The following is a 16,011-nucleotide window of genomic DNA, read 5'->3' as shown; positions in this document are numbered from 1 at the left end:
CAAATTTAAGAGAGCCGACCCATTTTGTTGGGATGGAAAAGGAAATGAATGGGACAAAGACAAAGCACCACCACAGAGAGTGGGAGAGAGAGAGAGCTATTTGCTTGGGGTGAAAACTGCGCGTGTCAGCAAAAAATCCAGAGCGCAGGAAATACAGGGTGTTTTAGCTGTCGAGGGTTATTTTTTCACAAAGTCATGCTTTTAAATATATTATAAATTTTTGTAATATATAAAAATTATAATTTTTTATTACATTTATTTTTTTATATTAAAATTTTAACTACACAATTTTCTAGCATTTATCCTAGCAGAGCTCCACCGCCTAAGCCCGCTCCACCGGCAGCCCCGAATCCCGCAAAGCCACCGCCAATCTTTTTGTCGTAACGGGCACGGAATCCACCGCCCAGGCCTCTGGCCCTCACCCGATAGCTCTCCTTGTAGCGTCCAAAGCCGGCTCCTGCTCCAACGCCGCCGCCAATGAATCCTCCGCCACCGGCAAGTCCCAGAGCTTGAGGCTGCTGCTGGATGATGGGCACTTGCTGGACAACTGGGATTTGCTGTACCACTGGTACCTGCTGGACAACTGGCACCTGCTGGACTCCACCAACTCCACCCAGTCCTCCAATAGCGCCCACTCCTCCAATGGCTCCCACTCCTCCTATGGCTCCCACTGCTCCTCCTCCTCCTCCCAGCGAATGAGCTCCAGTACTCCAAAGAGAGAGACCGAGAAACAGCAGAAATTGCACCTGAAGATCGCACCACATCTTCGCTGTAATGCCAAAAACGAATTGAGTTACCCTAGTCGAAGTCACCTGGTTTTTAATGCCCTAAACAGCGACCTTCAGCGACCAATGACCAACAACCGATGATGACGATGATGAGGTGTGAACCACTAGCCAGTGGGCAAAACCACCAGAAACCCCCAAATAGAATCGCCAACAGAGATGGGGCTTTTTACCCGGGCGCCCCATATTTGTAAATTGTTAGAGCAAACAGTGGCCACTAATTAATGTGCATAAATAAGCAGCTAGGAGTGGGGCTGACCAAACAGTTTTCAGCATCATGTTGTGGCAGTCGGTCTACCTGTTCGTCGTGGCGTCCGCCGTGGTCAGCTCAAGCCCGATCCTCTCCAGCGGAGATCAGGAGGAGAGCAGCAGCATACGCAAACCCCGGCATATTGGAGGCTTTGGCGGAGGCGGAATCATTGGAGGTGGCATCATCGGAGGAGGAGGAGCTGTAGCTGCTGCCCCGGCTCCCATTATAGCAGCACCCATTCCCGTGGTGTCCACAGTTCCAGTGATCACCACTGTTCCAGTGGTTTCCAGCATTTCCACCGTCCAGACAATTCCCAGCTATGGGTATGGCTATGGTGGTGGCTACCCAGGATATGGCTATCCCGCAGCTGGTGGACTGGGAGGACTAGGTGGTCTTGGAGGAATCGGAAGCGGCGGTGGCTTCGTGGGCGGCGCTGTGGGTTTTGCCAAATTCAAAGGCGGCTTCCTGGGCTAAAAAAAAATCTGTATCTGAATCTGTGTATCTCGAAGACTCTAGTGTAAACAAAATAAACAAAAGTGCGGCGACGAGATCGAGTTTCGTTTTGCCGAGTGTTTGGAATCAACAGATTCGATGAGCTTGCATATTTGGATTTCAACTGGTTATACATACATATTTCTGGAAGAGTCTTGCTCGAGCTTGTGTTTGTCATAATATATAGCATATATACAGACATGCTATATATATACCTGCCGAACTTTTGAGCGCGGCGAAGCGGATGAGGCTCTTTGAGTAGTAAACAACAGGCCATCGAGCCATTACAGTGGGTCAAGTTGTCTAACAGCCAGTGCAATTGGATACTTGTCACTAGATACTGGGTAATCCATTATGGTATTCGTAAATCTTGGAATTTTTAACAAAGAAAAAAGAGCACCTGGGCTTCTGTCGTCAAGGTTAAGGCTTTGACATTGATTCATTTGGTGATTAGCTGGGGATCTGTGCCATGTTGAAATAATGATTTAGGATGTCCAACAAGGTGTACATTAATGCGGACACTGATAAAAATTTTATAGAACTTATATTTAAAGATTTTACTAGTTATTTTTATATATTTAAACAATTTTTTCTATAATTAATGGGTGATTGAGAACGGAACTAAATCCAAATACCAGAAGGGGTGCTGGCTCCTTTTAAAGGATAACAGAAATTATCCATATATCAAAACGATATCAATTATAATTTTATTTTAATTTGTTTTAAAGGAAGGCCTAAGCCTAGTTTAATATATCATTGTTGGATACAAATATAAAATTTAGAAGATTTTAAAATATTTGATAGGTATTATCGATAATTTAGATATTTTAAATATAAATGCGATATATCAAAATATTAAACTACTATATTTTCAGTTTCTAAAAACCTCTTAAGTCTCTCTATAGCCCCGCGATCCCATTACACCCTCTACATCAGCCGGCCCAGATATTGTCCCACTGTTGCCTCACACTTCCGCGTCGTATTTCATTTCATCCGAACATTAAGATTGGGTCAACTTAATGTATTTTTGTGTGTTTGCCTCTTTTTTCTTGGGTTTTTTTTCACGCTAATAATTATTTTTGGCGGCTTGGCTGGGCTTGGAAATTGAAATTAGACGAAAAATATATATATAAAAAAAAAGAGACATTCAATGGCAATCAAGCGATGCCAATGAACCTCCTTTGTTTCTGACTTGGGGCGATGATGGTTCTTGGCAAATGTTTGGCTATAAATTAAGCACAGGTGGGCGCAGAGTTTCAGTATTTGGCAAAGTCTAAGTTGGAATACGACGGAGAAATGGATTACAAGCGGCTATTCTTCTTGTTCAGTTTGGCTCTGACTCTGCTCTTGTGCAATCTTGTGGAAGCCTCGGAACAGGAATCGGAAGTTAAGGCGGTAGTTGAGGCTGAAGCCGATGCTCCTCAGCTTTTGGAGGCGGGAGAAACAGCCCAAAATGAGTCTGGAGAGGAGAATGTGAGAAAAGTGCGTCAGTTCTATGCGCCACCACCCTTTGGCCCGCCGCCCCCACCCTTCTTTGGCCCACCGCCACCACCTTACTACGGCGGCGGCTTCTATGGTGGCGGTGGCTTCGGCAGAACCCGTGTCATCACCCGCACCCGCTATCGTGGACGTGGAGGTTACTATGGCGGCGGCTTCTATGGTTAAACGAGATTGTAGAGTTGATGAATCAATGCCCTTTTTGTGATACTTCTTTTTGTGCAATAAAATTTATTTACATGTTATGCAAGTCCATTTAGACCGTGTTTTATGATATGAAATTAATAAGATTTTATGGTTTATGGTGAGGGAAAGCTTTTGGAGATGTTTAAAAGGCTGAAAGAGCGACTGAGATCCAAAGAAATGTTTCGCCTGCTGCTGTTGTGGGGCATTGTGGCTCTGGTCACAGCTCTAGATGAGCGGGAGTTTGATCCACAGGTGGCTCCACCCTTGAGAATGGGTAAGGATTGAATAATATATTATATACAGATATATATTTAATACTCTACCTTTCAGTTCCCAAACCCTATCAGCTCTGGCGCAGTTTTGCCAGTCAGGTTCGCTTGGCTTTCAGTCGCTTTCAGGCCCAACCAAAGCCTCATCCTGCTCATCCCCCCACGGTCAATACCAGAATGGGAACCAGCACCACCTCGGAGCCAGAACTGCAGTTTTATGGAGCCCTGAATCCCATCTATCAGACGGGCAACTTTTAACTTTTACTTAACTCAACATTTATTAGTTAATTCTTAGACTATAGTTGGCTGTTGTACTGCTTAGCGGAATTTCTTGTTGAAGAGACTTTTGAAGCTACCGAAGCCGCCGCCGAAGCCATGGCCGCCAAAGCCACCGCCAAAGCCGTGTCCGAGACCACCAAAGCCTCCCTTCAGACCGCCGAGTCCTCCCAGGCCGCCAAACTTGCCACCGAGTCCACCAAAGCCGCCTAGTCCTCTTACAACTCGGTCACCCGCTAGCTCATCCACCTGGGGCTGCTCCAGTTCCGCCTCCAGATCCAGCAGAGAAAGGGGCTCGGCATTGTCCAGCTCCAATGGCAAAGCCAGACTGCAGGAGATGGCCACCAGGGCAAGACTCAAAGCGAGGAAGAACTTCATGTTGTGACTGGAACTTCTGTTGAAGGGACTGGACTGGATTGTTAGCTGATTGATGGCTGGATTGGTACTTAATGGCAATTGCCATGTCATCTTGGCTTATATACTTCTGCTCTGGGTCTTGGGCTCGTGCGGAGAGTTGCTAATTCGCAAAGTAAACAGCAGAGGGTACCCCAGCAACGGCTGCGATCTTGTCTTGGCCAAATATACTCGTACTTTCATTCATCCAAAATTTGTTAGACTTTTGGGATGGGTTGGCAAACGGCTGGGTTTGCTCAGGTCTTTAGCTTGGGCCTAACGATAGGTTACATCATGTTTGTCCCGCCGATTACCAGGTTTTCTGTGGCGCCGCCACCAACTTGGTCTTGAAATCGGCGATGACCTTAGATGTTGTTTGCTCAATGTTCCAGATCTGAGATCTAAGAACTCCTGCTAAACGGGGCAAGGCAGGATGCCTGACTTGGCTTTTAAAAATAAAAATAAGTTCGTTTGTGTCTTAAGTCTTTTGTTTATTAAAATTTGCTTAGCACCTAATGTGTATAGTTATGGCCTCCAGCGAGAGTATTTCTCACGTGAGGCTAGTTTCGGTCGCCGCCTGAAGAACCTTTTGTGGTATTTGCCAGCTGGAGCCAGAGGCTTCTCGTACCACATCTGTGAAGCAGTCTGCCGATGGCGGTGCTTGCTTCTAGGCCTGATGACATCCGGAATAACATTGTAGTTGTAGCGTGTCTTGCGAACTTGATCCTGGACAAAAGACCTCGACCAGGCCACAGGATCCAGACTGGGATCGTAGTCGGCTGCATTCCACCAGGGTCTGGCTTGGGAGAACTCCACAAGAAACAACAGCAGACAGAAGGTTATTCCCACTAGTGTGTGACTTATCGCAGAGTAGTTCATGGTCCAATTGCTCACCCAAGACTGCTGCACTTTGACCTCGCAACCCGGGCTCTTATACCGGCGGCTCTCTGCCGCCCAGCTGAACACACACCATTATCGGATTAACCCACAGCAACAGAACAACTACCTGGGAACGGACTTATCAATGAGCCAGGTACGCCAACAGGTAAGTGCATTGCCAGCTGAGGATCGTAAATCAGAGTATGAGAGAGTGGAAAATGCTCACTCAAAACATATTTATCTCCAGGGAAGAATCGGTGGAAGGGGGAAAAAAATGTCAAAGGCGCTGCGGGCGCAAATCAGCGTGTTCATTTCACTTTCGAAAATGACCCCGTTTCTAGCTGGAGAGAGAGAAAGAGAGCAAGAGTGGAGGAGGGACCTTGCACTTGACACCTGCTGCTTAATTGGCGACGACTCTCCAGGTGATGGACGTAAACCCGTTCTTGCATTTTTCCTACTTTCCACTGGCGGACAAGTCTAGACAGCTCATCTAGAAGTGGCACACTGGCACCTGGCATAAAAGCAGGCACTGCCTTGGAGTGGCCTCCAGTTCTGGCCAAGATGGGCACCAAGCTGCTGCTGCTGCTGCTGCTCCTGATCTCCTTGGCATCTGCTGGCCTGCGTCTGGCAACCAAGTGGCAACCAAGAGGTTCTTACCATAACCTTAAGGGCAAAGGGGATTACCAAATCCTCTCCAGACGCAGCCCTCAGGAAAGACTCCCCTGGAAACCCCCATACAACCGCAGAGGCTAGGAAAATGAATTTCCCACACTGATTTTCTATTTAAATGTTCGTGTATTTGGCTAAATAAATAAAATAAATTAGCTTATTGAGTAAAAGAGGGTCCGAATGTCCCTCTTAGAATCCCGGTGCATAGGCCTGCATGTTCATGCGCTCCAGGAAGCCACCGGTTGGCGGATATAGTCCCTGCATGTTCACCTGCACGGGCAGGGGCTGAGGTGCCGGATACAGACCCGAGCTGGCTCCTCCCAAGCCCTGGACATTGGCCATGTTGACAATGCTGTTCAGGGATTGGAAGTTGTCCACCGAAGGCTGTGGCACAAAGCCGTTGGGCAGCTGGGTATTGGGATACATCAGGGAGTTGCCGCCATAGATGGGTTGCGGCACGGGATAGCCTCCAAAGCCACCGTAGCCAGCTCCAAAGGGATTAAAGCCACCAACGGGTGCTTGTCCTGCCAGATTGGGATCCGGATACGAGGGATAGTTGTTGGCAATGTTCGTCTGCAGGCCGGGAATGCCATTGAGGCCGTTCAAAGGACCCGTGGGAAGTCCTGGAGTTAGTCCTGGGTAGATCAGACCCGGATAGTTGGGATACCGGACCAGCTGGCCACCGACGGCACTCAAAGCCATCTGATTCATGGGCATGGGCATGGCCATGCCCATCGGCTGAGTGGCTGGCGTAACATTGGCCACCATCTTGACATCCGCATCCGTGGCGGTGGCTGCCTTTAGCTGACGTTCCTGCCGGACATGCTGATCCTGATCCAGGGGCTGGGCCTGCACCGTTCCCAGGATGAGCAGGGAGAGCAGCAGGAGGGCCTTCTGCACAACAAACTTGGTCATTTTGGTAGCGATCTCTGGTGGCGACTGTTTGCTTCCGGCTAGCCGGTATCCCCTTTTATGCCGAGGCCGATGGTGAAAACTTTCTTTTGCAATTATCCGCCTCAACGCAGCTCGGCCCGCTTTGGTTTTTCGATTTTCGTTTAAAGTGATGCCTTTTTTTTATGATTTTATGGCCGCGCAAAAGTCGAACACTGCGGCCCACTGAGCGCCCAGTGTTCGGTTTTGTAATCTCTTTATAAACAATTCACACTTTTAGCCTAATGCCCAAGGCAAATAAGGTGCGAAATGTCTCAGCAGTCGGCAGATTCGAGATCGGAGATCGAAAATCGGAGTTTGCCTTGCAGAAAATCGGTGTCGACTCATCGCTGGATATACTATATATAGCCTATAAGCCCTATACCTGCACTTTATGGCCAGGCGGGGGTGTTGGCGTATCTCTGGAGAGGAAATCAGAAGCTGAGAAAATACTATTTATGAGACAGCCTAAAGGTAGGCTACGAAAATGGTCAACTTACATTTGTGGATATACTTTTTATCCTCTTGCAGGGTATTATTTGCATATATTCTTTGATCAGCATAAACAGCCAACACCCATATTTCATCAGATTTTTATTTCTAATCATAATTTTCATTATCAAGTAGATACATTTTAAAGCATAGCGATCACAATTTGAAATAGTAAAACTTAACATTTGAAGATTCCCTGTCGGTCACTGGAAAATCGATCGAGTTTAACGACTACGAGGCACTGCGGCTGGAACTAAGACTAAGGCCTAAGGACTAGCTACACTAAATGGAATCTTAACAGCCCGGATTTAAAACTAGGACCCCCAGGATTAGGCATCCGCCCCTGGATTTTGTGCTTTGAGTGGCTGCAGGGGCTGTAATTTCACAGTTTTATAGCCACGATCCCGCCGGAACCACAGCCAGTTGTCACCGTTGAAATAGTCCTCGATGTGGTCCAAGCTACGTCCCTTGGTCTCCGGCTGGAACAGGCACATGAATATGGTGAGCAGGAAGCTGGAGATGCCAAAGACCAGGAACACGCCGCGTATCTTGAGGAAAGCCTGCAGGGCTGGGAATACCTTGGCAAAGATAAACAAAGCCACGTTCATCGAGGCGAACACACCGCCGGCGGTTCTCCCCCGAATTCTGGCCGGGAATAGTTCACCAATCATGATGCCAGGCATCACCATTAAAGCTGTATTAAATACTATATAGCCCAGAATGCAGCATCCTGCCACCAAAACATCATACGACATTTTGGGCTCTCCCATTCGAGCGTACATGTAGGCACTCAAGGCCAGGCAGAAGGCGCCCGAGCCTATGCCCGATATCACCATGATCCTGCGCCGGCGGACAAAGATCAGAACGGCACAGAAGACCATGCAGCAGACGACTCTCACGGCAGCACTCCAAATCGCCGCCTGCTTGGTATCAAAATCTGCTCCAAACTCCGAGACAATGTCGATGGCGTAGAAGATTACGATGAAAGTGCCGGAGAACATCTGCAGCAGGGAGAAGACAATCACAATGACCAGCGGCTTGATGGCCACCCTTTGGCAGCACAGCTGGAAGATGTTCTCATTGGTCTTGGTGGTGGCCCGCTCCCTGGACAGACGCTGCTTCATCTCATTGGCCTCCTTTTGGGCGCTGATCTCGCTGCCACGCAAGAAGGTCAAAGCTTGGAGAGCCCGCTTTTCGTAGCCATTGCGAAGCAGCCAGGCTGGTGTCTCTGGGATGCAGTAGATGGACACGACGGCCAGCAGGGGCAGTATGTTGGCACACCAGGCCACACTGCGCCAGTACATCATAGAGCCAAGGGAGTAGACTAGGAGGATGCCACAGGAGTAGGCCACATAGGGAGCTCCAATAAGAAGGCTACGCAAGTTGGGCTCGGCTGTTTCAGCAATGTAGACCTTGGGGGGAGGAAAGGGAGATTGGTTTAATAAGATTTTAGTAGCTTCTGGGAGAGGAAGATATACTGTGATATAATTTCCTATAAGTAATTGTAAGCTTCTAGAAATATCCTAAATAATATCTGTAGTTAATCCCTGAAGAAAACTATTTTCCTTTTCGAATTTCCCACGACCCTCGTAGTATTTACACGTGTAAACAAACAATTTCATAATATAGAGGGTCACAGAGGCATAACTGTCTTAATTATAAATTGGAAACAATCTAAATGGAACTACGACGTTCATCTTAGCCTCCTAACCCATATCTGGTGTTTTTATACACTCCAGAATTAAGCCCTGACCCCTAGCAAAAGGAACCCTCTCTTCCAAACAACAATTTCATCTATTTGAGGGTCACAAAAGCATCAACCTATTAATTATAATATAAGGTTTCTCATCTCAATCAAAAGCTGGATAGAAGTCCCCGCTCCTGTGCCAAATGAAAATTACTTTCTGATATGACTTAACCCTGACCCCCCTGGGCGAACTTTCGCCAGCAAAACAAGCTGATCTATTTGAGGGTCACATCCCGCAACAGCATCAACATCTTAATCTCTGGGAACTCTTGGATGCTAATCATAAAATCGTAAATCATGGCAGGCGGCAGTCGGGCAAACCATTAATGAAAACGAAACTCGCCGGGGGAACACGCGCAACAAGTCGACGCCCATTCACCCGGCTAGACCCGACCCAACCCCCACACTCACTACAATTCCATCCCCCTCCATTATAGACTAAGGTCAAGAATCCGGAACTACTATGCGGATAATGCCGCCCGTGTGTGTGCGGAAAGCTTTTGCTAATGCAAATGATGCGCTGGCCATTTAAAGTCCGGTCACCGGACACCGGAGTGATGACGCCGTCGACGATTTAAGCTGCGCGTTGCTATCACTTTGGCCGCAAGATAAGTCACGGACATATCCATAAGATAAATAATAAACAGAAATAAACAGGGCAGAGCCGCCGGCATAGCGTACACACAATGGAACCGACCAGAGAAGAGCCGGAACAATGGGTGAGCGTCAAGTGGACAATTGAACATTTGTTGTCCACCTGTCAGCGCTGCTCTTTTTTGGACAGGAGTTCAGGGCTCTCTGCGATTACGGTTAATGGGTCACTCGGACAAACCTGGATTGTGTCACGTCTTACGGTTCCGGGTTATTTATGCGTTTGTTTCGTGTGAACGAACCACAGGCCAATGGCCATGAATTTCTACGAAGTCCACTCACCTGGCCGGGTCCACCCAAAATTCCAGTGGCAAAGCCGCAAAGGAACCTTGCGAATATCACAATCTTGATGCTCTTGGCCATGGCCAAAGTGCTCCAGCCGAAGAAGAGGGGAAGTACTGAGACCAGCAGGGTTTTCCGCCTGCCCAAGTAGTCTGCCAGAGGTCCGGACATCAGGGAGCCAAACGGAGTGGCCAAACTATGGACACTCGCTAAGAGGAATTTAAGGAAAATAAGTAAATTATAAGTCACTTTGAGGGATTAGTTAACCTACCTATCCAGGAGCCTGTTTCCACATCAATGGGTATCTCCGTGCTATTGCCATCCATCAGCTGAGGCAGCAGGACAGCTGAGAAGCCAATGGGCATGCCACAGCCAGCGGAGAGCAGCAGAACAGCACAAGTGGCTAGAATCTGTAATAAAAAGGTTAAAAAATATAAAATAGTAGAAAATATTAATAGAAGAGATCTTGATTTAGCACTGTATCTTAAGGATAATTTATAATTTTAGTGCTTAATAGTTTATTTCTTTCCATATTTTCCTTCCTGTAAGACCTAAGACATTTTCCCCCAGTCCATGTAATAGTATATATAATTAAATCTACCCATAAAGGCGTTAATGTTGCCGCATCTGCCAAGCAATTGCCTTCAATTGAAGTTGCAATATTGCATCACGGGCGACTTTATTTTGATTTGTGCGCTGATGATAGTGGCAAACGATCTGCGATCGCCGCCCATTGATTGCTTTATGAAATGCCCCCTAGTTCAATTCGAGTCTGAAATTGAATGACATTCCGTGCCATTCGCTCTGGCGTTTCATTCGATTCAATTCCCGAGCTAACGCTGCCATCACATGTCCGCCACATGTAGCCCCCCTAAAGAACAGAAGTGTTTCCATAATCATGCCGTGAAGAAAGTTCAATTGCGTATCTTATCATTTTGTCCTTCATGGAATATTTAGTATCTGTCAGGCACGCATGTCTTGACCAAGCCCCGGAGATGTTCGACAAGCGACTGACAAGATTATAGACCGAAATTTGACCACTTTAAATTCAAATAAATTTTGTATAATATTTTTCTGTAAATCTATAATAACTCCAATATTTGTAAGACAACTCACCTGATTTATCATGCCTCTTCTATTGGCCACATCGTAGTCCTGCTCGTCGATAGTTGAGAGTTTCCTGGAATTGTGGTGATTGCCCAGTTTGCATTGGAACTCGGCGCCTGGCACCACATGATAGGACATTGTGTGGGGCACGAATTTGAGATACTCCTCATCTCTGTAAAAGCACAAAGAAAGTGTTAATTAAAACAAAAAATCTTAAGAAAAGAATGCTTAGAAAATAAGTAATAAATTTAGAGGTGTTAAAAAACGTAGCTTTACTAATAAGACGTCATAAAGCTATAAGAAACCGATTTCCCCTCTTGATAAGATAACCCCCAACATAAAAGGAATGCCCTTTAAGTCTGCTAAATGTTAAATACTTTTTTGTAATTCAAAATACTTCATTATTAACTAGCTTTATTTGTTGTCAAGGTATGCCAATATAATATATTTTCCGCCTAATGGGCCCTGACAATTGGCAATTATTGGTCATTTTCATGGCCACTGCTGGCCTGGGCTTTTGTACAATAATTGCATTAATCGATCCAATACCCTTTTTTCTACGCTTTTTGTTGCACTTTAATCCCAGCCAATTTTGTATTGACTCATTCCGGCAAAAGCAAAGCTTCGAGAGCGTCGAAAGAGTGATAAGAAAACGCGGGAGAGCTGAGCTGCCTACGTCACTGTTTTCAAAAAACCAGCTGTGCGTGTTTCAGTTTGTTTTGGCGCTGAGATAAGAAAAACAATGAAGAAAAAATACAACTAAAATACTCAGCGTTTCGCTCTCTCGCTCTGTCTTTGCTGAGCTTTTGTTTTGTGTATTTCAACTGCTTAAATAATGTTAATGTTTTTGTTTTAACGCCTGACAAGGTCAGTTTGGAGTCACGTTGAATGAACCGCTGGCAAACTTTCTTTATAAAAAATCATTTTGTTGCCAAATTCGCCCAAAATAGGCCTCAAATATTCGCCACTTCCTCTATGAATTGTCATTGATCTACTAAACTGCAAACCTTGAACACCTAAAACTCACTCACAGACATTGGTCACACCTTATATGGATATGGGTTAATCGTGATACGCCTGACAAGTTGGATCAACTCTATTTTGTGACCAAAATATGTGCAAACAATGGACATAAACAATACCAGGCAGTAACTTAATATTATCGCCCTGAGAAATCGTCTGCGATTTGTGATTAAGGAAGTGCAAAAGATAATGTCAGGGAGCTGGTTCAATGTACCACAGCAAACAGGTTTCCATTGTCTGATTTAAATTCGGAGAAATTGCCTCAACGATTAACGAGATCATAAGGATTCATTAGCCTCGTAGGGCAAACTTTCCACAATCACATTCAGTCGGCGTGACTGAAGTCCAAGGGTATTTGCTGTCCATCAATTTGCCAATGTGTGAATTGAAAAAGTCGCCTGCACGACTCTCTATCTATCTATCAGTTCTATAAACTGAAATGCTTGCCCGCTGTTGACACCACAAATTAGATAATTTATGGTGAATGCGGCAGCAGACTTCCATGAAACAATCAGTAAACAAATGGTTGCTTTTAATTGAGGGGCCTCTTTGTTGATGATGATGCCACCCAATCAAGGATTGATTTCATCACTGGCTTGGTTGGCATGGTATTAAGTTCCGCCCACCCGGCGTATACGTAATAACTAAACTGAATTTAATTGTTAGACCAAAATCCAGGCAAGATAAGATAAGAAATTAAAAACCGTAGCGAATTTCGGTAGCTGGTTAAGCAGAGTAACTCGAAACGGAAGCTCAAGGCTTATCATGGACAGGTTAACCAAACCAATTAGCAGGGAATTTCCCAGAAGCAACCCAAAGAACCAGCCCTTGGCCAAAATTCAATTTCATAACTTTCTGAAAGTAATATCAAAAAGTAATTTGAAATCAATCAATGTCTTTAAGCAATTAGCAAAAATTACAAACTTCAATTAGGTATTTAGGTTGCTTAAAAAGGCTTTAAAATACAGGAACTACACGAAACTTTAAATGTCAAGCAAAAGCTACTGGTTTAGCATTAGCCTGATAATTGCTTTGCTGATTTGTTGATTGATGCCCCTAATCACCTTAGACAAGTTTCAGTTTTCCAGTCATCATGAAACGCGATAAGTTAGAAGGTGTAAAGCCTATAAACAATATTAAAAACAATGCAAAAACCCAGTCGAAATCAGGAAAACTGAACTTTTGCTTTCGTTCAACACGTGTTTTGTCTGGTAAGTACCCCACACTATCTAATCTGTTTACTAATATATAGTGAAGTAACTACTAAATAAAGAGAGGTATTCAAGCGGAAAAAGCTATATTTTCTAGGAACATTCATTGATCACTGAATACAGGGAGCTAGCTTTGCTCCAGCGATAAGAGATGCCACAAACCGAGTCCCAGACTATGAGTTGGCATTGGATTTGTGCCTTATCGATGGCTGACAAAAAACAAGCCCTGTGTGGTTTTTTGGGCTTAATCTCGGCGAGGTGAGGAGTACTTAAGAGGACCGGCGGCAACCTAATGGCTGGACCCTAGCAACACAGGCATTACGAAGCACTTCTAATGAATCCGATCAAAAAATCAAAAACTTGTTTATACTGGCGTCGCTCTGGGGTTTAAAGTCGAAGGGGGTATTTTTAGCTGGCCAGACAGAAAATTCACACAAAAAAACTGCCGATGATGAGTAGCAGTGGACACAGTGTTTAACACAATACGACTTTTGCTTTTTGCTTTGTTTTGATTTGCTTTTTATTACCTTTCGACACTCATTTCGGCCAGCTCTAATGTAGGCAAATTAGTTCAAGTAGTTTTGGAATTTCGAATTGATTTTATTATTGGGCTTTATGTAAGCAACAAGGCGCGACTTGGATGCATCGACTCGATTGCGCGACTGATAGATAGTTATTCTGGCGAGGCACTGCGAGTAAAAAGCGAGTAGCTGGCGACAGTTTCATTTCATGCCAAAGCGAACACTGGCCGGCGAGTGGTTCATAAAGCGGCTTTTTATTTATGAGCAGCGATCGGGGCGACGCTGCGATCGCAGCAGCACGCACACAGTCGACCAATTATTTTGTTGTATTCTGTTTTTTTATTAATTTATTTATTTTTGCATGCCGCTTCAATCCACCCTCTGGCGCTGTCCCTTTCGCGCTCGCCATTTGCAAAAAAGGTTCTTGCTTGACCGTCAGCTGATCGCAGCCAACAGCTGACGCAGCATCATAACGGTTATTCGCGCTCTCTCGCCCACGCTCTCTAGTAAGCGGGGAGGAAAGAGCATTAGAGAGAGCAAGTTTTCGAAAAGCTTTCTCTTAAAACTAGCCAAGACCAGAACCACTAAGCAGATCTTGAGTGTAAATTTATGGAATCAGGAATGGGAACAGTATCTTACTTATAATATAGATTTGAAAATTTCTCAAATTTAATAACTGCTCTCTTTGGTAAAGGTATTTACTATCTCTTAAACAAACGATTGACTGAAACAAATAAAATCAACATGGCAAAAATATCATTCACATTGCGTAAGAAATATATTATATATTAACTCTGCTGGCTAATTTTTGGCATAAAAATCTGTTAATATAGCATAATACGACTACATTCTGATTAGCCAGATTGTATTCACCAGCAACACTATTTCCCCTGCTCCCAAAGAAAACATTAAAAGGACACGAGCTGTGAAAAAGGCAATCGTGTTATGGCCCGAGGACCCGACCAAAGCTGAATTGAAAAAGCTTTTCATTCATAACCTGGCACAACAACAACAACGACTGTGGGGCAAGCATTGACAAGGAGCTGGGGGACAGGAACAACAATAATGGTGTTAGCAGCTTGCGGAAATGCAGCGAAATGAAAAATCGCGCAACAGATAAGCGGTACCGGGAAATGAAGAAAAGGAATGAAAAAAAAACTTTATATAAACAAAGGAGATTCTGCATTTGGGGCCATGGAAACTGCACAAATTGCGTGGAAACTATGCGACTTAAAAGGGGGGAAACTCTTTGTAACTTCTCTTTGTCGCATTCCATTAGTTCAACCGAGATCTGTTGTAAGCGGCTTACCCTGTTTGGGATTCCTAGTGCCCACTCGCGGTCCTCTCCTCCACCACCCACTTCCGTTTCTTTTTGATTCTGCTAAGCTCAAACACATGGACAAATAAATGTATCGCCCGGAGCGTCGGGAAATCGCTCTCTCGCCGCTTTCACTCTCTCTTAATGCTTCAGTGTTTCAGTGTCTAGGTCGAGGCAGCTTTTTCTCCGGCTTCCTGCGTATCGTGTCCTGTGTCCCGTGTCCTGTGACTGTGACTGTGTGCGTGTGAAGGTCGCCTGGCCATCGGTTCGATGTGTCTGTATTGAGTTTGTCCCCTTTTATTTGTTTTTGCTATTCTTTCCTGGAAAATTTAAACCGAACGCAGGGAAAAACTATCGACCGACAGCGTGCAGGTGATGTTTACAAGGTAAAACTGGCAGTTATAGAAAGAAAACTATGGCTAGCTTCCATTTGGTTTTTGCTCTTTTACTCAGTTAGGTTTTTTAATTGAATTATAATAGACTTTCACCCACCGAAATGTGCAAATGAATTGCATTTCAATGAACATTTTGTGGGAAACACACACAACCGCATACCTATAATTAAGTGAGTTATTGTTCAAGGACTAATTGACAGTACTGAAACACTGGCATAAAGGATTGAAAGCTCACAGATGCATCATTGCCTGCCAATCACTGAGAGAAAGAGTGATCTACTTGGATATTAATCAGCTAAAGGAGATTTGGAAAGTCTTAAAAATACACGTTAATCTTTAGATTAAAAAGCCTAAAAGTCGAAGAAAGTAAAGTGATTGAAATAATAGAAAATAGAATAGTTTGACTCTTTTGCTTTTCGAATTTAAACAATAAATTATATTAATTTATACTGCATATATGTATAATGATAATACTTCATATGATACTTCATATATAATTATTATTATATATGTATAATGATGTTTTCGTACTCGTCTTCTTTGCTCGTCGATTTGCTCTCTAACTCATACTCTTTACTCGTCGTTTTAATCCTTATTTACTCGCTGAAATCTAGGATCATATTTATATTTACGCCATA

At 44.6% G+C, this 16,011-nt stretch overlaps 8 protein-coding genes across 8 annotated transcripts; 3 read left to right on the top strand and 5 right to left on the bottom strand.

The window, feature by feature from the left end:
- Nucleotides 1–299: 299 nt before the first annotated feature.
- Nucleotides 300–846, bottom strand: LOC108072045 (uncharacterized). The gene has a single exon (XM_017163030.2). It carries the CDS (start codon nucleotides 762–764, stop codon nucleotides 300–302), a length of 465 nt encoding a protein of 154 aa, XP_017018519.1. The 5' UTR covers nucleotides 765–846.
- Nucleotides 847–1,051: 205 nt separating this feature from the next.
- LOC108072047 (elastin) lies at nucleotides 1,052–1,573 on the top strand. The gene has a single exon (XM_017163032.2). The coding sequence runs from the start codon at nucleotides 1,063–1,065 to the stop codon at nucleotides 1,507–1,509; it is 447 nt and encodes a 148-aa protein (XP_017018521.1). The 5' UTR covers nucleotides 1,052–1,062; the 3' UTR covers nucleotides 1,510–1,573.
- A 1,250-nt stretch (nucleotides 1,574–2,823) lies between these two features.
- LOC108072049 (uncharacterized) lies at nucleotides 2,824–3,237 on the top strand. Its single transcript, XM_017163033.3, has one exon. It carries the CDS (start codon nucleotides 2,824–2,826, stop codon nucleotides 3,190–3,192), a length of 369 nt encoding a protein of 122 aa, XP_017018522.1. The 3' UTR covers nucleotides 3,193–3,237.
- A 150-nt stretch (nucleotides 3,238–3,387) lies between these two features.
- Nucleotides 3,388–3,737, top strand: LOC108072205 (uncharacterized). The gene is made up of 2 exons (XM_017163266.1): nucleotides 3,388–3,484; nucleotides 3,541–3,737. Exons 1-2 carry the CDS (start codon nucleotides 3,388–3,390, stop codon nucleotides 3,735–3,737), a joined length of 294 nt encoding a protein of 97 aa, XP_017018755.1.
- Nucleotides 3,738–3,754: 17 nt separating this feature from the next.
- LOC108072204 (pupal cuticle protein Edg-91) lies at nucleotides 3,755–4,182 on the bottom strand. The gene has a single exon (XM_017163265.2). It carries the CDS (start codon nucleotides 4,131–4,133, stop codon nucleotides 3,798–3,800), a length of 336 nt encoding a protein of 111 aa, XP_017018754.1. The 5' UTR covers nucleotides 4,134–4,182; the 3' UTR covers nucleotides 3,755–3,797.
- Nucleotides 4,183–4,673: 491 nt separating this feature from the next.
- Nucleotides 4,674–5,027, bottom strand: LOC108072203 (uncharacterized). The gene has a single exon (XM_017163264.2). It carries the CDS (start codon nucleotides 5,025–5,027, stop codon nucleotides 4,674–4,676), a length of 354 nt encoding a protein of 117 aa, XP_017018753.1.
- Nucleotides 5,028–5,885: 858 nt separating this feature from the next.
- Nucleotides 5,886–6,623, bottom strand: LOC108072202 (uncharacterized). Its single transcript, XM_017163262.2, has one exon. The coding sequence runs from the start codon at nucleotides 6,609–6,611 to the stop codon at nucleotides 5,886–5,888; it is 726 nt and encodes a 241-aa protein (XP_017018751.1). The 5' UTR covers nucleotides 6,612–6,623.
- Nucleotides 6,624–7,203: 580 nt separating this feature from the next.
- Nucleotides 7,204–13,898, bottom strand: pippin. The gene is made up of 5 exons (XM_017163260.3): nucleotides 13,667–13,898; nucleotides 10,915–11,077; nucleotides 10,070–10,208; nucleotides 9,799–10,007; nucleotides 7,204–8,530 (listed from the first exon to the last, which is right to left on the bottom strand). The coding sequence occupies exons 1-5, from the start codon at nucleotides 13,678–13,680 to the stop codon at nucleotides 7,448–7,450; spliced, it is 1,608 nt and encodes a 535-aa protein (XP_017018749.1). The 5' UTR covers nucleotides 13,681–13,898; the 3' UTR covers nucleotides 7,204–7,447.
- Between the last annotated feature and the right edge of the window lie 2,113 nt (nucleotides 13,899–16,011).

The sequence above is a fragment of the Drosophila kikkawai genome, chromosome 2R, assembly GCF_030179895.1.
Source record: "Drosophila kikkawai strain 14028-0561.14 chromosome 2R, DkikHiC1v2, whole genome shotgun sequence".
In the NCBI taxonomy this organism is placed as follows: domain Eukaryota; kingdom Metazoa; phylum Arthropoda; class Insecta; order Diptera; family Drosophilidae; genus Drosophila; species Drosophila kikkawai.
Note: the sequence above shows the minus strand (reverse complement) of the source record. Positions and strands in the feature narration are given on the sequence as shown.